This window comes from Mobula birostris, chromosome 29 (assembly GCF_030028105.1).
Source record: "Mobula birostris isolate sMobBir1 chromosome 29, sMobBir1.hap1, whole genome shotgun sequence".
Classification (NCBI taxonomy): domain Eukaryota; kingdom Metazoa; phylum Chordata; class Chondrichthyes; order Myliobatiformes; family Myliobatidae; genus Mobula; species Mobula birostris.
The window spans coordinates 30576938-30603589 of NC_092398.1; the positions used below are offsets into that span (position 1 = coordinate 30576938).

General features: G+C 57.2%; 1 protein-coding gene across 1 annotated transcript in view; it reads left to right on the forward strand.

The window, feature by feature from the left end:
* kcnd1 (potassium voltage-gated channel, Shal-related subfamily, member 1) overlaps positions 1-26652 on the forward strand; it is a 45013-nt gene that overhangs the window by 15232 nt on the left and 3129 nt on the right. Inside the window, exons 3-4 of the mRNA XM_072246688.1 lie at positions 23167-23253; positions 24181-24276. Of these exons, the coding sequence (XP_072102789.1) occupies positions 23167-23253; positions 24181-24276 (183 nt within the window). The remainder of the gene's footprint in view (positions 1-23166; positions 23254-24180; positions 24277-26652) is intronic.

Here is a 26652-nt window from a genome sequence, read left to right on the forward strand (position 1 = left end):
TGTGGTGGGAGTATCACTCGGTGTCTGACCCTGGGTGTGTGTGATGGGACGGTGTGGAGGGAGCTTGACTCTGTGTCTGACCCCGGGAGTGTGTGATGGGACGATGTAGGAGGGAGTTTCACTCTGTGTCTGAACCCGGGAGTGTGTGATGGGACAGTGTGGAGTGAGCTTCACTCTGTGTCTGATGGGACGGTGTGGTGGGAGTTTCACTCGGTGTCTGACCCTGGGAGTGTGTGATGGGACGGTGTGGAGGGAGTTTCACTTTGTGTCTGACCCTGGGAGTGCGTGATGGGACGGTGTGGAGGGTGTTTTACTCTATCTGACCTCGGGAGTGTGTGATGGGACAGTTTGGAGGGAGCTTGACTCTGTGTCTGACCCCGGGAGTGTGTGATGGGACGGTGTGGAGGGAGCATAACTCTGAGTCTGACCCCGGGGGTGTGTGATGGGACAGTGTGGAGGGAGCTTCACTCTGTGTCTGACCCCGGGAGTGTGTGATGGGACGGTGTGGAGGGAGCTTGACTCTGTGTCTGACCCCGAGAGTGTGTGATGGGACAGTCTGCAGGGCTCTTCATTCTGGGTCTGACCCCGGCAGTGTGTGATGGGAGTTTCACTCTGTGTCTGACCCCGGGAGTGTGTGATGGGACGGTGTGGAGGGAGCTTCACTCGGCGTCTGACCCCGGGAGTGTGTGATGGGACGGTGTGGACGGAGCATCACTCTGTGTCTGACCCCGGGAGTGTGTGATGGGACGGTGTGGAGGGAGCTTGACTCTGTGTCTGACCCCGGGAGTGTGTGATGGGACGGTGTAGGAGGGAGTTTCACTCTGTGTCTGACCCCGGGAGTGTGTGATGGGACGGTGTGGTGGGAGTATCACTCGGTGTCTGACCCTGGGTGTGTGTGATGGGACGGTGTGGAGGGAGCTTGACTCTGTGTCTGACCCCGGGAGTGTGTGATGGGACGGTGTGGTGGGAGTATCACTCGGTGTCTGACCCTGGGTGTGTGTGATGGGACGGTGTGGAGGGAGCTTGACTCTGTGTCTGACCCCGGGAGTGTGTGATGGGACGGTGTAGGAGGGAGTTTCACTCTGTGTCTGACACCGGGAGTCTGTGATGGGACAGTGTGGAGGGCTCTTCATTCTGTGTCTGACCCCGGCAGTGTGTGATGGGAGTTTCACTCTGTGTCTGACCCCGGGAGTGTGTGATGGGACGGTGTGGAAAGAGCTTGACTCTGTGTCTGACCCTGGGTGTGTGTGATGGGACGGTGTGGAGGGAGCTTGACTCTGTGTCTGACCCCGGGAGTGTGTGATGGGACGGTGTAGGAGGGAGTTTCACTCTGTATCTGACACCGGGAGTGTGTGATGGGACAGTGTGGAGGGCTCTTCATTCTGTGTCTGACCCCGGCAGTGTGTGATGGGAGTTTCACTCTGTGTCTGACCCCGGGAGTGTGTCATGGGACGGTGTGGAGGGAGCTTCACTCGGCGTCTGACCCCGGGAGCGTATGATGGGATGGTGTGGAGGGAGTTTCACTCTGTGTCTGACCCCGGGAGTGTGTGATGGGACGGTGTAGGAGGGAGTTTCACTATGTGTCTGATCCCGGGAGTGTGTGATGGGACAGTGTGGAGGGAGTTTCACTCTGTGTCTGACACCGGGAGTGTGTGATGGGTTGGTGTGGTGGGAGTTTCACTCTGTGTCTGACCCCGGGAGTGTGTGATGGGATTGTGTGGTGGGAATTTCACTCTGAGTCTGACCCCGGGAGTGTGTGATGGGACGGTGTGGAGGGAGTTTCACTCGGTGTCTGACCCCGAGAGTGTGTGATGGGACAGTCTGGAGGGCTCTTCATTCTGTGTCTGACCCCGGCAGTGTGTGATGGGAGTTTCACTCTGTGTCTGACCCCGGGAGTGTGTGATGGGACGGTGTGGAGGGAGCTTCACTCGGCGTCTGACCCCGGGAGTGTGTGATGGGACGGTGTAGGAGGGAGTTTCACTATGTGTCTGATCCCGGGAGTGTGTGATGGGACAGTGTGGAGGGAGGTTGACTCTGTCTGTGACCCCGGGAGTGTGTGATGGGACGGTGTGGAGGGAGCTTCACTCTGTGTCTGACCCCGGGAGTGTGTGATGGGACGGTGTGGAGGGAGCTTCACTCTGTGTCTGACCCCGGGAGTGTGTGATGGGACGGTGTGGAGGGAGATTCACTCTGTGTCTGACCCCGGGAGTGTGTGATGGGACGGTGTGGAGGGAGCTTGACTCTGTGTCTGACCCCGGGAGTGTGTGATGGGACGGTGTGGAGTGAGCTTCACTCTGTGTCTGATGGGACGATGTGGTGGGAGTTTCACTCGGTGTCTGACCCTGGGAGTGTGTGATGGGACGGTGTGGAGGGAGTTTCACTTTGTGTCTGACCCTGGGAGTGTGTGATGGGACGGTGTGGAGGGTGTTTCACTCTGTCTGACCTCGGGAGTGTGTGATGGGACGGTGTGGAGGGAGCTTGACTCTGTGTCTGACCCCGGGAGTGTGTGATGGGACGGTGCAGGAGGGAGTTTCACTCTGTGTCTGACCCCGGGAGTGTGTGATGGGACAGTATGGAGTGAGCTTCACTCTGTGTCTGATGGGACGGTGTGGTGGGAGTTTCACTCGGTGTCTGACCCTGGGAGTGTGTGATGGGACGGTGTGGAGGGAGTTTCACTTTGTGTCTGACCCTGGGAGTGTGTGATGGGACGGTGTGGAGGGTGTTTCACTCTGTCTGACCTCGGGAGTGTGTGATGGGACGGTGTGGAGGGAGATTCACTCTGAGTCTGACCCCGGGAGTGTGTGATGGGACGGTGTGGAGGGAGCTTCACTCGGCGTCTGACCCCGGGAGTGTGTGATGGGACGGTGTGGAGAGAGCATCACTCTGTGTCTGACCCCGGGAGTGTGTGATGGGACGGTGTAGGAGGGAGTTTCACTCTGTATCTGACACCGGGAGTGTGTGATGGGACAGTGTGGAGGGCTCTTCATTCTGTGTCTGACCCCGGCAGTGTGTGATGGGAGTTTCACTCTGTGTCTGACCCCGGAAGTGTGTCATGGGACGGTGTGGAGGGAGATTCACTCGGCGTCTGACCCCGGGAGCGTATGATGGGATGGTGTGGAGGGAGTTTCACTCGGTGTCTGACCCCGGGAGTGTGTGATGGGACGGTGTGGAGGGAGCTTCACTCGGCGTCTGACCCCGGGAGTGTGTGATGGGACGGTGTAGGAGGGAGTTTCACTATGTGTCTGATCCCGGGAGTGTGTGATGGGACAGTGTGGAGGGAGCTTGACTCTGTCTGTGACCCCGGGAGTGTGTGATGGGACGGTGTGGAGGGAGCTTCACTCTGTGTCTGACCCCGGGAGTGTGTGATGGGACGGTGTGGAGGGAGCTTCACTCTGTGTCTGACCCCGGGAGTGTGTGATGGGACGGTGTGGAGGGAGATTCACTCTGTGTCTGACCCCGGGAGTGTGTGATGGGACGGTGTGGAGGGAGCTTGACTCTGTGTCTGACCCCGGGAGTGTGTGATGGGACGGTGTGGAGTGAGCTTCACTCTGTGTCTGATGGGACGATGTGGTGGGAGTTTCACTCGGTGTCTGACCCTGGGAGTGTGTGATGGGACGGTGTGGAGGGAGTTTCACTTTGTGTCTGACCCTGGGAGTGTGTGATGGGACGGTGTGGAGGGTGTTTCACTCTGTCTGACCTCGGGAGTGTGTGATGGAACGGTGTGGAGGGAGCTTGACTCTGTGTCTGACCCCGGGAGTGTGTGATGGGACGGTGCAGGAGGGAGTTTCACTCTGTGTCTGACCCCGGGAGTGTGTGATGGGACAGTATGGAGTGAGCTTCACTCTGTGTCTGATGGGACGGTGTGGTGGGAGTTTCACTCGGTGTCTGACCCTGGGAGTGTGTGATGGGACGGTGTGGAGGGAGTTTCACTTTGTGTCTGACCCTGGGAGTGTGTGATGGGACGGTGTGGAGGGTGTTTCACTCTGTCTGACCTCGGGAGTGTGTGATGGGACGGTGTGGAGGGAGATTCACTCTGAGTCTGACCCCGGGAGTGTGTGATGGGACGGTGTGGAGGGAGCTTCACTCGGCGTCTGACCCCGGGAGTGTGTGATGGGACGGTGTGGAGAGAGCATCACTCTGTGTCTGACCCCGGGAGTGTGTGATGGGACGGTGTAGGAGGGAGTTTCACTCTGTATCTGACACCGGGAGTGTGTGATGGGACAGTGTGGAGGGCTCTTCATTCTGTGTCTGACCCCGGCAGTGTGTGATGGGAGTTTCACTCTGTGTCTGACCCCGGAAGTGTGTCATGGGACGGTGTGGAGGGAGATTCACTCGGCGTCTGACCCCGGAAGCGTATGATGGGATGGTGTGGAGGGAGTTTCACTCGGTGTCTGACCCCGGGAGTGTGTGATGGGACGGTGTGGAGTGAGCTTCACTCTGTGTCTGATGGGACGATGTGGTGGGAGTTTCACTCGGTGTCTGACCCTGGGAGTGTGTGATGGGACGGTGTGGAGGGAGTTTCACTTTGTGTCTGACCCTGGGAGTGTGTGATGGGACGGTGTGGAGGGTGTTTCACTCTGTCTGACGCCGGGAGTGTGTGATGGGACGGTGTGGAGGGAGCTTGACTCTGTGTCTGACTCCGGGAGTGTGTGATGGGACGGTGTGGAGGGAGTTTCACTTTGTGTCTGACCCCGGGAGTGTGTGATGGGACGGTGTGGAGGGAGATTCAGTCTGTGTCTGACCCCGGGAGTGTGTGATGGGACGGTGTGGAGGGAGCTTGACTCTGTGTCTGACCCCGGGAGTGTGTGATGGGACGGTGCAGGAGGGAGTTTCACTCTGTGTCTGACCCCGGGAGTGTGTGATGGGACAGTGTGGAGTGAGCTTCACTCTGTGTCTGATGGGACGGTGTGGTGGGAGTTTCAGTCGGTGTCTGACCCTGGGAGTGTGTGATGGGACGGTGTGGAGGGAGTTTCACATTGTGTCTGACCCTGGGAGTGTGTGATGGGACGGTGTGGAGGGTGTTTCACTCTGTCTGACCTCGGGAGTGTGTGATGGGACGGTGTGGAGGGAGATTCACTCTGAGTCTGACCCCGGGAGTGTGTGATTGGACAGTGTGGAGGGAGCTTGACTCTGTGTCTGACCCCGGGAGTGTGTGATGGGACGGTGTGGAGGGAGTTTCACTCTGTGTCTGACCCCGGGAGTGTGTGATGGGACAGTGTGGAGGGAGCTTGACTCTGTGTCTGACCCTGAGAGTGTGTGAAGGGACGGTGTAGGATGGAGTTTCACTCTGTGTCTGACCCCGGGAGTGTGTGATGGGACGGTGTAGGAGGGAGTTTCACTCTGTGTCTGACCCCGGGAGTGTGTGATGGGACGGTGTGGAGGGAGTTTCACTCGGTGTCTGACCCCGAGAGTGTGTGATGGGACAGTGTGGAGGGCTCTTCATTCTGTGTCTGACCCCGGCAGTGTGTGATGGGAGTTTCACTCTGTGTCTGACCCCGGGAGTGTGTGATGGGACGGTGTGGAGGGAGCTTCACTCGGCGTCTGACCCCGGGAGCGTATGATGGGATGGTGTGGAGGGAGTTTCACTCTGTGGCTGACCCCGGGAGTGTGTGATGGAACAGTGTGGAGGGAGCTTGACTCTGTGTCTGACCCCGGGAGTGTGTGATGGGACGGTGTGGTGGGAGTATCACTCGGTGTCTGACCCTGGGTGTGTGTGATGGGACGGTGTGGAGGGAGCTTGACTCTGTGTCTGACCCCGGGAGTGTGTGATGGGACGATGTAGGAGGGAGTTTCACTCTGTGTCTGAACCCGGGAGTGTGTGATGGGACAGTGTGGAGTGAGCTTCACTCTGTGTCTGATGGGACGGTCTGGTGGGAGTTTCACTCGGTGTCTGACCCTGGGAGTGTGTGATGGGACGGTGTGGAGGGAGTTTCACTTTGTGTCTGACCCTGGGAGTGCGTGATGGGACGGTGTGGAGGGTGTTTTACTCTGTCTGACCTCGGGAGTGTGTGATGGGACGGTGTGGAGGGCTCTTCATTCTGTGTCTGACCCCGGGAGTGTGTGATGGGACAGTGTGGAGGGAGCTTGACTCTGTGTCTGACCCCGGGAGTGTGTGATGGGACGGTGTGGAGGGAGCTTGACTCTGTGTCTGACCCCGGGAGTGTGTGATGGGACGGTGTAGGAGGGACTTTCACTCTGTGTCTGACCCCGGGAGTGTGTGATGGGACGGTCTGGAGGGAGCTTGACTCTGTCTCTGACCCCGGGAGTGTGTGATGGGACGGTGTGGTGGGAATTTCAGTCTGAGTCTGACCCCGGGAGTGTGTGATGGGACGGTGTGGAGGGAGTTTCACTCGGTGTCTGACCCCGAGAGTGTGTGATGGGACAGTCTGGAGGGCTCTTCATTCTGGGTCTGACCCCGGCAGTGTGTGATGGGAGTTTCACTCTGTGTCTGACCCCGGGAGTGTGTGATGGGACGGTGTGGAGGGAGCTTCACTCGGCGTCTGACCCCGGGAGTGTGTGATGGGACGGTGTGGACGGAGTATCACTCTGTGTCTGACCCCGGGAGTGTGTGATGGGACGGCGTGGACGGAGCATCACTCTGTGTCTGACCCCGGGAGTGTGTGATGGGACGGTGTGGTGGGAGTATCACTCGGTGTCTGACCCTGGGTGTGTGTGATGGGACGGTGTGGAGGGAGCTTGACTCTGTGTCTGACCCCGGGAGTGTGTGATGGGACGGTGTAGGAGGGAGTTTCACTCTGTGTCTGACCCCGGGAGTGTGTGATGGGACGGTGTGGAAAGAGCTTGACTCTGTGTCTGACCCCGGGAGTGTGTGATGGGACGGTGTGCACGGAGCATCACTCTGTGTCTGACCCCGGGAGTGTGTGATGGGACGGTGTGGAGGGAGCTTCACTCTGTGTCTGACCCTGGGAGTGTGTGATGGGACGGTGTGGAGGGAGTTTCACTCTGTGTCTGACCCCGGGAGTGTGTGATGGGACGGTGTGGAGGGAGCTTCACTCTGTGTCTGACCCCGGGAGTGTGTGATGGGACGGTGTGGTGGGAGTATCACTCGTGTCTGACCCTGGGTGTGTGTGATGGGATGGTGTGGAGGGAGCTTGACTCTGTGTCTGACCCCGGGAGTGTGTGATGGGACAGTGCGGAGGGAGCTTCACTCTGTGTCTGACCCCGGGAGTGTGTGATGGGATGGTGTGGAGGGAGCTTGACTCTGTGTCTGACCCCGGGAGTGTGTGATGGGACGGTGTAGGAGGGAGTTTCACTCTGTATCTGACACCGGGAGTGTGTGATGGGACAGTGTGGAGGGCTCTTCATTCTGTGTCTGAACCCGGCAGTGTGTGATGGGAGTTTCACTCTGTGTCTGACCCCGGGAGTGTGTGATGGGACGGTGTGGAGGGAGCTTGACTCTGTGTCTGACCCCGGGAGTGTGTGATGGGACGGTGTGGTGGGAGTATCACTCGGTGTCTGACCCTGGGTGTGTGTGATGGGACGGTGTGGAGGGAGCTTGACTCTGTGTGTGACCCCGGGAGTGTGTGATGGGACGGTGCAGGAGGGAGTTTCACTCTGTGTCTGACCCCGGGAGTGTGTGATGGGACAGTATGGAGTGAGCTTCACTCTGTGTCTGATGGGACGGTGTGGTGGGAGTTTCACTCGGTGTCTGACCCTGGGAGTGTGTGATGGGACGGTGTGGAGGGAGTTTCACTTTGTGTCTGACCCTGGGAGTGTGTGATGGGACGGTGTGGAGGGTGTTTCACTCTGTCTGACCTCGGGAGTGTGTGATGGGACGGTGTGGTGGGAGTATCAATCGGTGTCTGACCCTGGGTGTGTGTGATGGGACGGTGTGGAGGGAGCTTGACTCTGTGTTTGACCCCGGGAGTGTGTGATGGGACGGTGCAGGAGGGAGTTTCACTCTGTGTCTGACCCCGGGAGTGTGTGATGGGACAGTATGGAGTGAGCTTCACTCTGTGTCTGATGGGACGGTGTGGTGGGAGTTTCACTCGGTGTCTGACCCTGGGAGTGTGTGATGGGACGGTGTGGAGGGAGTTTCACTTTGTGTCTGACCCTGGGAGTGTGTGATGGGACGGTGTGGAGGGTGTTTCACTCTGTCTGACCTCGGGAGTGTGTGATGGGACGGTGTGGAGGGAGATTCACTCTGAGTCTGACCCCGGGAGTGTGTGATGGGACGGTGTGGAGGGAGCTTCACTCGGCGTCTGACCCCGGGAGCGTATGATGGGATGGTGTGGAGGGAGCTTCACTCTGTGTCTGACCCCGGGAGTGTGTGATGGGACAGTGTGGAGTGAGCTTCACTCTGTCTCTGTTGGGACGGTGTGGTGGGAGTTTCACTCGGTGTCTGACACCGGGAGTGTGTGATGGGATGGTGTGGTGGGAGTTTCACTCTGTGTCTGACCCCGGGAGTGCGTGATGGGATGGTGTGGTGGGAGTTTCGCTCTGTGTCTGACCCCGGGAGTGTGTGATGGGATTGTGTGGTGGGAGTTTCACTCTGAGTCTGACCCCGGGAGTGTGTGATGGGACGGTGTGGAGGGAGTTTCACTTTGTGTCTGACCCTGGGAGTGTGTGATGGGACGGTGTGGAGGGAGTTTCACTCCGTGTCTGACCCCGGGAGTGTGTGATGGGACGGTGTAGGAGGGAGTTTCACTCTGTGTCTGACCCCGGGAGTGTGTGATGGGACGGTGTAGGAGGGAGTTTCACTATGTGTCTGATCCCAGGAGTGTGTGATGGGACAGTGTGGAGGGAGTTTCACTCTGTGTCTGACACCGGGAGTGTGTGATGGGACGGGGTGGAGGGAGTTTCACTCGGTGTCTGACCCCGAGAGTGTGTAATGGGACGGTGTGGAGGGAGCTTCACTCGGCGTCTGACCACGGGAGCGTATGATGGGATGGTGTGGAGGGAGTTTCACTCGGCGTCTGACCCCGGGAGTGTGTGATGGGACGATGTGGAGGGAGCTTCACTGTGTGTCTGACCCCGGGAGTGTGTGATGGGACGGTGTGGAGGGAGCTTGACTCTGTGTCTGACCCCGGGAGTGTGTGATGGGACGGTGTAGGAGGGAGTTTCACTCTGTGTCTGACACCGGGAGTGTGCGATGGGACAGTGTGGAGGGCTCTTCATTCTGTGTCTGACCCCGGCAGTGTGTGATGGGAGTTTCACTCTGTGTCTGACCCCGGGAGTGTGTGATGGGACGGTGTGGAGGGAGCTTCACTCGGCGTCTGACCCCGGGAGTGTGTGATGGGATGGTGTGGAGGGAGTTTCACTCGGTGTCTGACCCTGGGAGTGTGTGATGGGACGGTGTGGAGGGAGGTTCACTTTGTGTCTGACCCTGGGAGTGTGTGATGGGACTGTGTGGAGGGTGTTTCACTGTGTCTGACCTCGGGAGTGTGTGATGGGACGGTGTGGAGGGAGATTCACTCTGAGTCTGACCCCGGGAGTGTGTGATGGGACAGTGTGGAGGGAGCTTGACTCGGTGTCTGACCCCGGGAGTGTGTGATGGGATGGTGTAGGAGGGAGTTTCACTCTGTGTCTGACCCCGGAAGTGTGTGATGGGACGGTGTGGAGCGAGCTTGACTCTGTGTCTGACCCCGGGAGTGTGTGATGGGACGGTGTAGGAGGGAGTTTCACTCTGTGTCTGACCCCGGGAGTGTGTGATGGGACGGTGTGGAGGGAGCTTCACTTTGTGTCTGACCCCGGGAGTGTGTGATGGGACGGTGTAGGAGGGAGTTTCACTATGTGTCTGATCCCGGGAGTGTGTGATGGGACAGTGTGGAGGGAGTTTCACTCTGTGTCTGACACCGGGAGTGTGTGATGGGATGGTGTGGTGGGAGTTTCACTCTGTGTCTGACCCAGGGAGTGTGTGATGGGATTGTGTGGTGGGAGTTACACTCTGAATCTGACCCCGGGAGTGTGTGATGGGACGGTGTGGAGGGCTCTTCATTCTGTGTCTGACCCCGGCAGTGTGTGATCGGACAGTGTGGAGGGAGTTTCACTCTGTGTCTGACCCCGGGAGTGTGTGATGGGACGGTGTGGTGGGAGTTTCACTCTGAGTCTGACCCCGGGAGTGTGTGATGGGACAGTGTGGAGGGAGTTTCACTCTGTGTCTGACCCCGGGAGTATGTGATGGGACAGTCTGGTGGGAGTTTCACTCTGAGTCTGACCCCGGGAGTGTGTGATGGGACGGTGAGGAGGGTGTTTCACTCTGTCTGACCTCGGGAGTGTGTGATGGGACGGTGTGGAGGGGGTTTCACTCAGTGTCTGATCCCGGGAGTGTGTGATGGGACGGTGTGGAGGGAGTTTCACTCTGTGTCTGACCCCGGGAGTGTGTGATGGGACGGTGTAGGAGGGAGTTTCACTCTGTGTCTGACCCCGGGAGTGTGTGATGGGACGGTGTGGAGGGAGCTTGACTCTGTGTCTGACCCCGGGAGTGTGTGATGGGACGGTGTGGAGGGAGTTTTATTCTGTGTCTGACACCGGGAGTGTGTGATGGGATGGTGTGGTGGGAGTTTCACTCTGTGTCTGACCCCGGGAGTGTGTGATGGGATTGTGTGGTGGGAGTTTCACTCTGAGTCTGACCCCGGGAGTGTGTGATGGGACGGTGTGGAGGGAGTTTCACTCTGTGTCTGACCCCGGGAGTGTGTGATGGGACGGTGTGGAGGTAGCTTCACTCGGCGTCTGACCGCGGGAGTGTGTGATGGGATGGTGTGGAGGGAGCTTCACTCGGCGTCTGACCCCGGGAGCGTATGATGGGATGGTGTGGAGGGAGTTTCACTCGGCGTCTGACCCCGGGAGTGTTTGATGGGACGGTGTGGAGTGAGCTTGACTCTGTGTCTGACCCCAGGAGTGTGTGATGGGACGGTGTGGAGGGAGTATCACTAGGTGTCTGACCCTGGGTGTGTGTGATCGGACGGTGTGGAGGGAGCTTCACTCTGTGTCTGACCCCAGGAGTGTGTGATGGGACGGTGTGGAGGGAGCTTGACTCTGTGTCTGACCCCGGGAGTGTGTGATGGGACGGTGTAGGAGGGAGTTTCACTCTGTGTCTGACACCGGGAGTGTGTGATGGGACAGTGTGGAGTGAGCTTCACTCTGTGTCTGATGGGACAGTGTGGTGGGAGTTTCACTCGGTGTCTGACCCCGGGAGTGTGTGATGGGACAGTGTGGTGGGTGTTTCACTCTGTGTCTGACCCCGGGAGTGTGTGATGGGACGGTGGAGGAGGGAGTTTCACTCTGTGTCTGACCCCGGGAGTGTGTGATGGGACGTTGTGGAGGGAGCTTGACTCTGTGTCTGATCCCGGGAGTGTGTGATGGGACGGCGTAGGAGGGAGATTCACTCTGTGTCTGACCCCGGGAGTGTGTGATGGGACGGTGTGGAGGGAGCTTCACTTTGTGTCTGACCCCGGGAGTGTGTGATGGGATGATGTGGAGGGAGCTTGACTCTGTGTCTGACCCCGGGAGTGTGTGATGGGACGGTGTAGGAGGGAGTTTCACTCTGTGTCTGACCCCGGGAGTGTGTGATGGGACAGTGTGGAGTGAGCTTCACTCTGTGTCTGATGGGACAATCTGGTGGGTGTTTCACTCGGTGTCTGACCCTGGGAGTGTGTGATGGGACGCTGTGGAGGGAGTTTCACTTTGTGTCTGACCCTGGGAGTGTGTGATGGGACGGTGTGGAGGGTGTTTCACTCTGTCTGACCTCGGGAGTGTGTGATGGGACGGTGTGGAGGGAGATTCACTCTGACTCTGACCCCGGGAGTGTGTGATGGGACAGTGTGGAGGGAGCTTGACTCTGTGTCTGACCCCGGGAGTGTGTGATGGGACGCTGTGGAGGGAGTTTCACTCTGTGTCTGACCCCGGGAGTGTGTGATGGGACGGTGTGGAGGGAGCTTCACTTTGTGTCTGACCCCGGGAGTGTGTGATGGGACGGTGTTGGAGGGAGTTTCACTATGTGTCTGATCCCGGGAGTGTGTGATGGGACAGTGTGGAGGGAGTTTCACTCTGTGTCTGACACCGGGAGTGTGTGATGGGATGGTGTGGTGGGAGTTTCACTCTGTGTCTGACCCCGGGGATGTGTGATGGGATTGTGTGGTGGGAGTTTCACTCTGAGTCTGACCCCGGGAGTGTGTGATGGGACGGTGTGGAGGGAATTTCGCTCGGTGTCTGACCCCGAGAGTGTGTGATGGGACAGTGTGGAGGGCTCTTCATTCTGTGTCTGACCCCGGCAGTGTGTGATGGGAGTTTCACTCTGTGTCTGACCCCGGGAGTGTGTGATGGGACGGTGTGGAGGGAGCTTCACTCGGCGTCTGACCCCGGGAGTGTGTGATGGGACGGTGTGGAGTGAGCTTCACTCTGTGTCTGATGGGACGGTGTGGTGGGAGTTTCACTCGGTGTCTGACCCCGGGAGTGTGTGATGGGACGGTGTGGAGGGTGTTTCACTCTGTGTCTGACCCCGGGAGTGTGTGATGGGACGGTGGAGGAGGGAGTTTCACTCTGTGTCTGACCCCGGGAGTGTGTGATGGGACGTTGTGGAGGGAGCTTGACTCTGTGTCTGATCCCGGGAGTGTGTGATGGGACGGCGTAGGAGGGAGATTCACTCTGTGTCTGACCCCGGGAGTGTGTGATGGGACGGTGTGGAGGGAGCTTCACTTTGTGTCTGACCCCGGGAGTGTGTGATGGGATGATGTGGAGGGAGCTTGACTCTGTGTCTGACCCCGGGAGTGTGTGATGGGACGGTGTAGGAGGGAGTTTCACTCTGTGTCTGACCCCGGGAGTGTGTGATGGGACAGTGTGGAGTGAGCTTCACTCTGTGTCTGATGGGACAATCTGGTGGGAGTTTCACTCGGTGTCTGACCCTGGGAGTGTGTGATGGGACGCTGTGGAGGGAGTTTCACTTTGTGTCTGACCCTGGGAGTGTGTGATGGGACGGTGTGGAGGGTGTTTCACTCTGTCTGACCTCGGGAGTGTGTGATGGGACGGTGTGGAGGGAGATTCACTCTGACTCTGACCCCGGGAGTGTGTGATGGGACAGTGTGGAGGGAGCTTGACTCTGTGTCTGACCCCGGGAGTGTGTGATGGGACGGTGTGGAGGGAGTTTCACTCTGTGTCTGACCCCGGGAGTGTGTGATGGGACGGTGTGGAGGGAGCTTCACTTTGTGTCTGACCCCGGGAGTGTGTGATGGGACGGTGTTGGAGGGAGTTTCACTATGTGTCTGATCCCGGGAGTGTGTGATGGGACAGTGTGGAGGGAGTTTCACTCTGTGTCTGACACCGGGAGTGTGTGATGGGATGGTGTGGTGGGAGTTTCACTCTGTGTCTGACCCCGGGGATGTGTGATGGGATTGTGTGGTGGGAGTTTCACTCTGAGTCTGACCCCGGGAGTGTGTGATGGGACGGTGTGGAGGGAATTTCGCTCGGTGTCTGACCCCGAGAGTGTGTGATGGGACAGTGTGGAGGGCTCTTCATTCTGTGTCTGACCCCGGCAGTGTGTGATGGGAGTTTCACTCTGTGTCTGACCCCGGGAGTGTGTGATGGGACGGTGTGGAGGGAGCTTCACTCGGCGTCTGACCCCGGGAGCGTATGATGGGATGGTGTGGAGGGAGTTTCACTCGGCGTCTGACCCCGGGAGTGTGTGATGGGACGGTGTGGAGGGAGCTTGACTCTGTGTCTGACCCCGGGAGTGTGTGATGGGACGGTGTAGGAGGGAGTTTCACTCTGTGTCTGACACCGGGAGTGTGTGATTGGACAGTGTGGAGTGAGCTTCACTCTGTGTCTGATGGGACGGTGTGGTGGGAGTTTCACTCGGTGTCTGACCCTGGGAGTGTGTGATGGGACGGTGTGGAGGGAGTTTCACTTTGTGTCTGACCCTGGGAGTGTGTGATGGTACGGTGTGGAGGGTGTTTCACTCTGTCTGACCTCGGGAGTGTGTGATGGGACGGTGTGGAGGGAGATTCACTCTGAGTCTGACCCCGGGAGTGTGTGAGGGGACAGTGTGGAGGGAGTTTCACTCTGTGTCTGACCCCGGGAGTGTGTGATGGGACGGTGTGGTGGGAGTTTCACTCTGAGTCTGACCCCGGGAGTGTGTGATGGGACAGTGTGGAGGGAGTTTCACTCTGTGTCTGACCCCGGGAGTATGTGATGGGACAGTGTGGTGGGAGTTTCACTCTGTGTCTGACCCCAGGAGTGTGTGATGGGACGGTGTGGAGGGTGTTTCACTCTGTCTGACCTCGGGAGTGTGTGATGGGACGGTGTGGAGGGGGTTTCACTCAGTGTCTGATCCCGGGAGTGTGTGATGGGACGGTGTGGAGGGTGTTTCACTCTGTCTGACCTCGGGAGTGTGTGATGGGACGGTGTGGAGGCAGTTTCACTTTGTGTCTGACCCCGGGAGTGTGTGATGGGACGGTGTTGGAGGGAGTTTCACTATGTGTCTGATCCCGGGAGTGTGTGATGGGACAGTGTGGAGGGAGTTTCACTCTGTGTCTGACACCGGGAGTGTGTGATGGGATGGTGTGGTGGGAGTTTCACTCTGTGTCTGACCCCGGGGATGTGTGATGGGATTGTGTGGTGGGAGTTTCACTCTGAGTCTGACCCCGGGAGTGTGTGATGGGACGGTGTGGAGGGAGTTTCACTCGGTGTCTGACCCCGAGAGTGTGTGATGGGACAGTGTGGAGGGCTCTTCATTCTGTGTCTGACCCCGGCAGTGTGTGATGGGAGTTTCACTCTGTGTCTGACCCCGGGAGTGTGTGATGGGATGGTGTGGAGGGAGTTTCACTCGGCGTCTGACCTCGGGAGTGTGTGATGGGGCGGTGTGGAGGGAGCTTGACTCTGTGTCTGACCTCGGGTGTGTGTGATGGGACGGTGTGGAGGGAGCTTCACTCTGTGTCTGACCCCGGGAGTGTGTGATGGGACGGTGTGGTGGGAGTATCACTCGGTGTCTGACCCTGGGTGTGTGTGATGGGACGGTGTGGAGGGAGCTTGACTCTGTGTCTGACTCCGGGAGTGTGTGATGGGACGGTGTAGGAGGGAGTTTCACTCTGTGTCTGACACCGGGAGTGTGTGATTGGACAGTGTGGAGTGAGCTTCACTCTGTGTCTGATGGGACGGTGTGGAGGGAGTTTCACTTTGTGTCTGACCCTGGGAGTGTGTGATGGTACGGTGTGGAGGGTGTTTCACTCTATCTGACCTCGGGAGTGTGTGATGGGACGGTGTGGAGGGAGATTCACTCTGAGTCTGACCCCGGGAGTGTGTGAGGGGACAGTGTGGAGGGAGTTTCACTCTGTGTCTGACCCCGGGAGTGTGTGATGGGACGGTGTGGTGGGAGTTTCACTCTGAGTCTGACCCCGGGAGTGTGTGATGGGACAGTGTGGAGGGAGTTTCACTCTGTGTCTGACCCCGGGAGTATGTGATGGGACAGTGTGGTGGGAGTTTCACTCTGTGTCTGACCCCAGGAGTGTGTGATGGGACGGTGTGGAGGGTGTTTCACTCTGTCTGACCTCGGGAGTGTGTGATGGGACGGTGTGGAGGGGGTTTCACTCAGTGTCTGATCCCGGGAGTGTGTGATGGGACGGTGTGGAGGGTGTTTCACTCTGTCTGACCTCGGGAGTGTGTGATGGGACGGTGTGGAGGCAGTTTCACTCTGTGTCTGACCCCAGGAGTGTGTGATGGGACGGTGTGGAGGGGGTTTCAATCTGTGTCTGATCCCGGGAGTGTGTGATGGGATGGTGTGGAGGGAGAATCACTCTGTGTCTGACCCCAGGAGTGTGTGATGGGATTGTGTGGTGGGAGTTTCACTCTGTGTCTGACCCCGGGAGTGTGTGATGGGATGGTGTGGTGCGAGTTTCACTCTGTTTCTGATGCCGGGAGTGTGTGATGGGACGGTGTAGAGGGAGCTTCACTCTGTGTCTGACCCCGGGAGTGTGTGATGGGACGGTGTAGGAGGGAGTTCCACTCTGTGTCTGACCCCGGGAGTGTGTGATGGGACAGTGTGGAGGGAGTTTCACTCTGTGTCTGACCCCGGGAGTGTGTGATGGGACGGTGTGGAGGGAGTTTCACTCTGTGTCTGACACCGGGAGTGTGTGATGGGACGGTGTGGTGGGAGTTTCACTCTGTTTCTGATCCCGGGAGTGTGTGATGTGACGGTGTGGAGGGAGCATCACTCTGTGTCTGACTCCGGGAGTGTGTGATGGGACGGTGTGGAGGGAGCTTGACTCTGTGTCTGACCCCGGGAGTGTGTGATGGGACGGTGTAGGAGGGAGTTTCACTCTGTGTCTGACCCCGGGAGTGTGTGATGGGACGGTGTGGAGGGAGCTTCACTTTGTGTCTGACCCCGGGACTGTGTGATGGGACGGTGTAGGAGGGAGTTTCACTATGTGTCTGATCCCGGGAGTGTGTGATGGGGCAGTGTGGAGGGAGTTTCACTCTGTGTCTGACACCGGGAGTATGTGATGGGATGGTGTGGTGGGAGTTTCACTCTGTGTCTGACCCCGGGAGTGTGTGATGGGATTGTGTGGTGGGAGTTTCACTCTGACTCTGACCCCGGGAGTGTGTGATGGGACGGTGTGGAGGGTGTTTCACTCGGTGTCTGACCCCGAGAGTGTGTGATGGGACAGTGTGGAGGGCTCTTCATTCTGTGTCTGACCCCGGCAGTGTGTGATGTGAGTTTCACTCTGTGTCTGACCCCGGGAGTGTGTGATGGGACGGTGTGGAAGGAGCTTCACTCGGCGTCTGACCCCGGGACCGTATGATGGGACGGTGTGGAGGGAGCTTCACTCTGTGTCTGACCTCGGGAGTGTGTGATGGGACGGTGTGGAGGGAGTTTCACTCTGTGTCTGACCCCGGGAGTGTGTGATGGGACGGTGTGGAGGGAGCTTGACTCTGTGTCTGACCCCGGGAGTGTGTGATGGGACGGTGTGCAGGGAGCATCACTCTGTGTCTGACCCCGGGAGTGTGTGATGGGACGGTGTGGTGGGAGTATCACTCGGTGTCTGACCCTGGGAGTGTATGATGGGTCGGTGTGGAGGGAGCTTGACTCTGTGTCTGACCCCGGGAGTGTGTGATGGGACGGTGTAGGAGGGAGTTTCACTCTGTGTCTGACCCCGGGAGTGTGTGATGGGACAGTGTGGAGTGAGCTTCACTCTGTGTCTGATGGGACGATGTGGTGGGAGTTTCACTCGGTGTCTGACCTCGGGAGTGTGTGATGGGACGGTGTGGAGGGAGATTCACTCTGAGTCTGACCCCGGGAGTGTGTGATGGGACAGTGTGGAGGGAGCTTGACTCTGTGTCTGACCCCGGGAGTGTGTGATGGGACTGTGTAGGAGGGAGTTTCACTCTGTGTCTGACCCCGGAAGTGTGTGATGGGACGGTGTGGAGGGAGCTTGACTCTGTGTCTGACCCCGGGAGTGTGTGATGGGACGGTGTGGAGGGAGTTTCACTCTGTGTCTGACCCTGGGAGTGTGTGATGGTACGGTGTGGAGGGTGTTTCACTCTGTCTGACCTCGGGAGTGTGTGATGGGACGGTGTGGAGGGAGATTCACTCTGAGTCTGACCCCGGGAGTGTGTGATGGGACAGTGTGGAGGGAGTTTCACTCTGTGTCTGACCCCGGGAGTGTGTGATGGGACGGTGTGGTGGGAGTTTCACTCTGAGTCTGACCCCGGGAGTGTGTGATGGGACAGTGTGGAGGGAGTTTCACTCTGTGTCTGACCCCGGGAGTATGTGATGGGACAGTGTGGAGGGAGTTTCACTCTGTGTCTGACCCTGGGAGTGTGTGATGGTACGGTGTGGAGGGTGTTTCACTCTGTCTGACCTCGGGAGTGTGTGATGGGACGGTGTGGAGGGAGATTCACTCTGAGTCTGACCCCGGGAGTGTGTGATGGGACGGTGTGGTGGGAGTTTCACTCTGAGTCTGACCCCGGGAGTGTGTGATGGGACAGTGTGGAGGGAGTTTCACTCTGTGTCTGACCCCGGGAGTATGTGATGGGACAGTGTGGAGGGAGTTTCACTCTGTGTCTGACCCCGGGAGTGTGTGATGGGACGGTGTGGTGGGAGTTTCACTCTGTGTCTGACCCCGGGAGTGTGTGATGGGACGGTGTGGAGGGTGTTTCACTCTGTCTGACCTCGGGAGTGTGTGATGGGACGGTGTGGAGGGGGTTTCACTCAGTGTCTGATCCCGGGAGTGTGTGATGTGACGGTGTGGAGGGAGCTTCACTCTGTGTCTGACCCCGGGAGTGTGTGATGGGACAGTGTGGTGGGAGTTTCACTCTGAGTCTGACCCCGGGAGTGTGTGATGGGACGGTGTGGTGGGAGTTTCACTCTGTTTCTGATCCCGGGAGTGTGTGATGGGACGGTGTGGAGGGAGCTTCACTCTGTGTCTGACCCCTTTTTTTTTTTTTTTTTTTTTTTTTTTACAAAATTCTTTATTGCAAATGTCGGTGTTATACAATATTTACAAACCCAGTGAATAACACATTTACTACACTACAAACAGACAATACATGTTAAACCAATATATTGCCATCCTCATCAATGATGGCATTTACACCCCGCGGAGCCCAACGGTCCCGGAACATCTCGACGGTCGCCGTGGACTGTGCGTATTCCTTTTCAATGTTCACCCGGGCTCGAACATACCCCCTAAACATAGCCAGGCAGTCCGCCCGGGGAGAACCTCCTGCCACCCTTTTCCAGGAGCCACGGATGGCAATTTTCGCCAGCCCCAGGAGCAAGTTGACAAGGACATCCTCATCCCTCTGTGCCCCCCTCCTTACTGGATGACCATATATGAATAGGGTGGGACTGAAATGCAACCAGAAGGCGAGAAGCAGCCCACGCAAATACGCGAAAAGGGGCTGCAGCCTCACACACTCCACGTACATATGGTACACGGTCTCCTCCAGCCCGCAGAAGTGACACGCGGCTGGGAGATCCGTGTACAAACTAAAGAACTTATTGCAGGGCACCGCTTTATGCAGCACCCTCCAGCCGAGATCCCCAAGGTGCATGGGAAGGACTCCCTTGTAGAGGGACTTCCACTGGGGACCCCCCTCACCTCCAGGTGGAAAGACCGACCGCCATGGCGTGTCGGGACGGTGGACAAATGCTAGGAAGTGGAGGGTGTGGAGCAGCAGCCCATAAAGGTACCTCCTGCCTGCATCCCTAAATGGGATTGTGGGTGTTGATGAAAGACGGCTCAAGTTGTGTGGATTCGTCTCTCGGGCAAGGCTGCGGGGCCTGGGCCCGACGAGCAGCTCAGCCCGAGTCGTTCCACACACCTGAGCCGCACTGACATCCGTTGAGACAGGGCAAGGGTCGGCCAGGACCCCGCCCTCTGCCAGAGGAGGGAATTCCCGGCCTGAGGCAACCATGTTCCAGACTCTCAGTACGTCCTGATAGAGGCCGGGCAGCCTCTGCAAAGCAGCACTCTGTGTCTGACCCCGGGAGTGTGTGATGGGACGGTGTGGAGGGAGCTTGACTCTGTGTCTGACCCCGGGAGCGTATGATGGGATGGTGTGGAGGGAGCTTCACTCTGTGTCTGACCCTGGGAGTGTGTGATGGGACAGTGTGGAGGGAGCTTGACTCTGTGTCTGACCCCGGGAGTGTGTGATGGGACGGTGTAGGAGGGAGTTTCACTCTGTGTCTGACCCCGGGAGTGTGTGATGGGACGGTGTGGAGGGAGCTTCACTCGGCGTCTGACCCCGGGAGCGTATGATGGGACGGTGTGGAGGGAGCTTCACTCTGCGTCTGACCCCGGGAGTGTGTGATGGGACGGTGTGGAGGGAGCTTCACTCTGTGTCTGACCCCGGGAGTGTGTGATGGGACGATGTGGAGGAGCTTCACTCTGTGTCTGACCCCGGGAGCGTATGATGGGACGGTGTGGTGGGAGTATCACTCGGTGTCTGACCCTGGGTGTGTGTGATGGGACGGTGTGGAGGGAGCTTGACTCTGTGTCTGACCCCGGGAGTGTGTGATGGGACGGTGTGGAGGGAGCTTGACTCTGTGTCTGACCCCGGGAGTGTGTGATGGGACGGTGCAGGAGGGAGTTTCACTCTGTGTCTGACCCCGGGAGTGTGTGATGGGACTGTGTAGGAGGGAGTTTCACTCTGTGTCTGACCCCGGAAGTGTGTGATGGGACGGTGTGGAGGGAGCTTGACTCTGTGTCTGACCCCGGGAGTGTGTGATGGGACGGTGTGGAGGGAGTTTCACTCTGTGTCTGACCCTGGGAGTGTGTGATGGTACGGTGTGGAGGGTGTTTCACTCTGTCTGACCTCGGGAGTGTGTGATGGGACGGTGTGGAGGGAGATTCACTCTGAGTCTGACCCCGGGAGTGTGTGATGGGACAGTGTGGAGGGAGTTTCACTCTGTGTCTGACCCCGGGAGTGTGTGATGGGACGGTGTGGTGGGAGTTTCACTCTGAGTCTGACCCCGGGAGTGTGTGATGGGACAGTGTGGAGGGAGTTTCACTCTGTGTCTGACCCCGGGAGTATGTGATGGGACAGTGTGGAGGGAGTTTCACTCTGTGTCTGACCCTGGGAGTGTGTGATGGTACGGTGTGGAGGGTGTTTCACTCTGTCTGACCTCGGGAGTGTGTGATGGGACGGTGTGGAGGGAGATTCACTCTGAGTCTGACCCCGGGAGTGTGTGATGGGACGGTGTGGTGGGAGTTTCACTCTGAGTCTGACCCCGGGAGTGTGTGATGGGACAGTGTGGAGGGAGTTTCACTCTGTGTCTGACCCCGGGAGTATGTGATGGGACAGTGTGGAGGGAGTTTCACTCTGTGTCTGACCCCGGGAGTGTGTGATGGGACGGTGTGGTGGGAGTTTCACTCTGTGTCTGACCCCGGGAGTGTGTGATGGGACGGTGTGGAGGGTGTTTCACTCTGTCTGACCTCGGGAGTGTGTGATGGGACGGTGTGGAGGGGGTTTCACTCAGTGTCTGATCCCGGGAGTGTGTGATGTGACGGTGTGGAGGGAGCTTCACTCTGCGTCTGACCCCGGGAGTGTGTGATGGGACGGTGTGGAGGGAGCTTCACTCTGTGTCTGACCCCGGGAGTGTGTGATGGGACGATGTGGAGGAGCTTCACTCTGTGTCTGACCCCGGGAGCGTATGATGGGACGGTGTGGTGGGAGTATCACTCGGTGTCTGACCCTGGGTGTGTGTGATGGGACGGTGTGGAGGGAGCTTGACTCTGTGTCTGACCCCGGGAGTGTGTGATGGGACGGTGTGGAGGGAGCTTGACTCTGTGTCTGACCCCGGGAGCGTATGATGGGATGGTGTGGAGGGAGCTTCACTCTGTGTCTGACCCTGGGAGTGTGTGATGGGACAGTGTGGAGGGAGCTTGACTCTGTGTCTGACCCCGGGAGTGTGTGATGGGACGGTGTAGGAGGGAGTTTCACTCTGTGTCTGACCCCGGGAGTGTGTGATGGGACGGTGTGGAGGGAGCTTCACTCGGCGTCTGACCCCGGGAGCGTATGATGGGACGGTGTGGAGGGAGCTTCACTCTGCGTCTGACCCCGGGAGTGTGTGATGGGACGGTGTGGAGGGAGCTTCACTCTGTGTCTGACCCCGGGAGTGTGTGATGGGACGATGTGGAGGAGCTTCACTCTGTGTCTGACCCCGGGAGCGTATGATGGGACGGTGTGGTGGGAGTATCACTCGGTGTCTGACCCTGGGTGTGTGTGATGGGACGGTGTGGAGGGAGCTTGACTCTGTGTCTGACCCCGGGAGTGTGTGATGGGACGGTGTGGAGGGAGCTTGACTCTGTGTCTGACCCCGGGAGTGTGTGATGGGACGGTGCAGGAGGGAGTTTCACTCTGTGTCTGACCCCGGGAGTGTGTGATGGGACAGTGTGGAGTGAGCTTCACTCTGTGTCTGATGGGACGGTGTGGTGGGAGTTTCACTCGGTGTCTGACCCTGGGAGTGTGTGATGGGACGGTGTGGAGGGTGTTTCACTCTGTCTGACCTTGGGAGTGTGTGATGGGATGGTGTGGAGGGAGATTCACTCTGAGTCTGACCCCGGGAGTGTGTGATGGGACAGTGTGGAGGGAGTTTCACTCTGTGTCTGATCCCGGGAGTGTGTGGTGGGAGTTTCACTCTGAGTCTGACCCCGGGAGTATGTGATGGGACAGTGTGGTGGGAGTTTCACTCTGTGTCTGACACCGGGAGTGTGTGATGGGACAGTGTGGTGGGAGTTTCACTCTGAGTCTGACCCCGGGAGTGTGTGATGGGACGGTGTGGAGGGTGTTTCACTCTGTCTGACCTCGGGAGTGTGTGATGGGACGGTGTGGAGGGGGTTTCACTCAGTGTCTGACCTCGGGAGTGTGTGATGGGATGGTGTGGAGGGGGTTTCACTCTGTGTCTGACCCCGTGAGTGTGTGATGGGACAGTGTGGTGGGAGTTTCACTCTGTGTCTGACCCCGGGAGTGTGTGATGGGACGGTGAGGAGGGAGCTTCACTCTGAGTCTGACCCCGGGAGTGTGTGATGGGACGGTGTGGAGGGAGTTTCACTCTGTGTCTGACCCCAGGAGTGTGTGATGGGACGGTGTAGGAGGGAGTTCCACTCTGTTTCTGACCCCAGGAGTGTGTGATGGGACGGTGTGGTGGGAGTTTCACTCTGAGTCTGACCCCGGGAGTGTGTGATGGGACGGTCTGGAGGGAGTTTCACTCTGTGTCTGACCCCAGGAGTGTGTGATGGGACGGTGTGGAGGGTGTTTCTCTCTGTCTGCCCTCGGGAGTGTGTGATGGGACGGTGTGGAGGGGGTTTCAATCTGTGTCTGATCCCGGGAGTGTGTGATGGGATGGTGTTGAGGGAGAATCACTCTGTGTCTGACCCCGGGAGTGTGTGATGGGACGGTGTGGAGGGAGCTTCACTCTGAGTCTGACCCCGGGAGTGTGTGATGGGACGGTGTGGAGGGAGCTTCACTCTGTGTCTGACCCCAGGAGTGTGTGATGGGACAGTGTGGAGGGAGTTTCACTCGGTGTCTGACCCCAGGAGTGTGTGATGGGACAGTGTGGTGGGAGTTTCACTCTGTGTCTGACCCCGGGAGTGTTACCTGTCTATATGGCTTCCGCAGTCTCCCTATGTTCCTGAGTCCATCTTACCTGATGGAACATAATCCACCCCCACCCCACTCTCACCTCGTGACTCACCCGCCATTTCCCCACAGAAACTCCGGCTGGCCAGAATCCGTCTCGCAAAATCAGGGACCACTAATGCCTACCTGAAGTACAAGGAAAACGGAGGGCTGGATCCGGTAAATATTCTGATGGAACAATCACAGTCATTATTCATCACCTACTGCAGGTTGAGGAGACATGGAGGGGTGCTGGGGATGGGAGGTCACAGAGATGGGGAGGGAGACTGTCACAGAGACAAGGAGGGGTGTAGGGAAGGGAGATGGTCACGGTGACAGGGAAGCGTGTAGGGGAGGGAGAGGGTCACGGAGATGGGGAGGGAGGGTGTCACGGAGATTGGGAGGGGTGTATGGGAGTGAGGGGGTCACGGAGATGGGGGGTGTACGGGAGGGAGGGGGTCATGGAGATGGGGAGGGGTGTAGGGGAGGGAGGGGGTCACGGAGATGGGGAGGGGTGTAGGGGAGGGAGCGGGTTCATGGAGATGGGGAGGGATGGGGATCACAGAGATCGGGAGAGGTGTAGGGGAGGGGTGTCACAGAGACGGGGAGCGGTGTAGGAGAGGGAGGGCAGGTCACAGAGATACGGAGGGAGGGGTCACGGAGATGGGGAGGGGTGTAGGGGAGGGGGGACACAGAGATGGGGAGGGAGTCACGGAGATGGGGAGGGATGGGGTCACGGAGATCGGGAAGGGTGTAGGGAGGAATGTGGTCACAGAGACGGGGAGGTTGAGGTAATGGAGACAGGGAGGTTTATCGGGCAGGCTGGGTCTCTCGGAAAAGAGGGTTATTAGGGGAGGTATGGACAGAGTGTGGGGTCCGTTCAGGATTTTCCTCGCAGAGTCTCCACAGTCTGTGTCTCGGGGGTCTGATGGGAAACAGATCCAACATGAGGAATCCCTCGGATGGGAGGGGAGCCAGTTCTGGGAGCAGGAACCGAGGGGCTGAACCAAATAGTCTTGATCCTTGAAGATAACGGCTCTCACTTTCTCTCTCTCTCTACCACACCTCTCCCTCTCTCCTCCCTACCTCTCTGTCTCTATACCCCAGGACCTAGACTCGGACACCCACGCTCTCCTGGCCCGTAAGATCTCTATCTTTGAACAGCAGCATCACCACCTCCTGCACTGTCTGGAGCGGACCACGGTGAGACCGGGGAGGCGTCTTGTGATAGGAAATGGCGGAATACCGGGGTTGGGATGGTGATGATTGGGATGAATTGGGAAGCTTGGAGATCGAGTGGAGAATACTTAGATCACCAGGCGGGATATTGTTTCTGAGATGGGGAGTTAGGATACTGTGGTTGGGATGAGTTGGGAAGTTAAGGAATTGAGATGAGGAATATTGGGATGGGGTGAGATACTGAGGTAGGGACGTGATGGAGCATTGGGAGGATTGGAATAAGTTGTGAAGTTCAGGAATTGAGATGAGGAATATTGGGATAGGAAGTAGTGAGATACTGAGGTTGGGATTGGGAGGGGTGTGATGAATTTTGAAGTTTGGAGATTGGGACAGGAAGTTGTTTGGCTATCAGTAATGGGATGGGAAGTGTTGGGATAAATTGGGAAGTTCAAGGATTGAGATGAGGATTATTGGGATAGAATGGGTTGGGATACAGGCTGGGATGTGGAGAGGTGGGATGAAGCATTGGAAGAATTGCAAAGAGTTGAGAAGTTCTGAGATTGGCATGTGGTGGTGGTTGAGGATTGGGCTGCTAGCCAATAATATCCAAGAGAATACCTAAAGGTATATAAAGAGTAAAAGAGAGATTAGAGTGAATATTGGACTGCTGGAAAATGACGTTGGAGATGTGGTAATGGGGACACGAAATGGTGGACTATCTGCATGAGTATTTTGTATCAGTCTTCTCTGTGGAAGACACTAGCAGTGTGCAAGAAGTTCAAGAGCATTGTGAGGCAGAAGTGAGTTCAATTGCTACTACTAGGGAAAAGGTGCTTGGGGAACTGAAAGGTCTGAAGGTAGGTAAATCACCTGGACCAGATGGACTACACCCAGGGTTCTTAAAGAAGTAGCTGAAGAGATCATGAAGCATCAGTAATGATCTTTCAAGAATCGCTAGATTCTGGAATGGTTCCAGAAGTCTGAAAAATTGCAAATGTCACTCCACTCTTCAAGAAGGGAGAGAGGCAGAAGAAAGGAAACTATAGGCCTGTTGGTCTGACCACAGTGGTTGGGAAGCTGTTGTTGATTATTAAGGATGAGATCTCAGGGTATTTGGAGGCACATGATAAAATAGGCCGTAGTCAACATGGTTTCCTCAAAGGAAAATCTTGCCTGGCAAATCTGTTGGAATTCTTTGAAGAAACAGGCAGGATAGACGAAGGAGAATTGGTTGATGTTGTGTACTTGGATTTTCAGAAGGCCTTTGACAAGGTGCCACACATGAGGCTGCTTAACAAGCTACGAGCCCATGGCATTACAGGAAAGATCCTAGCATGGATAGAGCAGTGACTGACTGGCAGAGGGGAAAGAGTGGGTATAGGGAGCCTTTTCTGGTTGGCTGCCGGTAACTAGTGGTGTCCCACAAGGGTCTGTGTTGGAACCAACACATTTTACATTATATGTGTCAATGATCTGGATGACAGAATTGATGATTTTGTGGCCAAGTTTTCAGGTAATACAAAGATAAGTGGAGGGCAGGTAGTTTTGAGGAAGTGGAGAGGCTACAGAAGGACCTGGATAGATTGGGAGAATGAGAAAAGACGTGGAATAAAGGCATAGATTATTTTAAAACAGTGAGAAAATTCAAGAAGTGCAAGAGGTGCAAAGGGGTATTGGGGATGGAACAGGATAAGGTGAGGTGGGATTTTGAAGTTGAGAAAGAGGAGAGACTTTCGGGAAGGAAGCCCAGGGAAGAGGTGAATTGGAACATTGGGGAAGTGACACATGGGGAGCTGGGACCCGGCAAGATGGGATGTGGAGAGAAGGGACAGAATGGGGAGGGAAGATGTATTGGAAAATGGGGAGGGTTGGGGTATCAGGGACTGAATGGGGGGGAGGGATGTGTATTGGAAAATGGGGAGGGACAGGTATCGGGGATGGAACGGTGAGGGATGGGATGAGGGAAATTTGGGGATTGTGTTGATTATTGGGATAAAGTGAGTTGGGATATTGGTGTTGTGGATAGGGAGAAGGTTTTTGGGAAGGAAGCCTGGGGAAGAGGTGAGATGGCATGTTGGAAAATGGGATTTGGGGATATGGGACATTGGGAGTTGGAACTTGGATTTTGACACTTGGTGAGGTGAGAGATGGTGAGATGGGACATTGGGGAAGGAACATGGGGAGTAGGGACATTGTGGGTAAGGACTTGGTAAGATGGGGCATTGTGAGGTGGGATGTGGAGAGATGGGACAAAACAGAGAACATAGAACATAGAAATCTACAGCACATTATAGGCCCTTCAGCCCACAATGTTGTGCTGACTATGTAACCTACTCTAGAAACTGTCTAGGATTTCCCCACTGTATAGCCCTCTTTCTAAACTTCATATACCTATCTAAG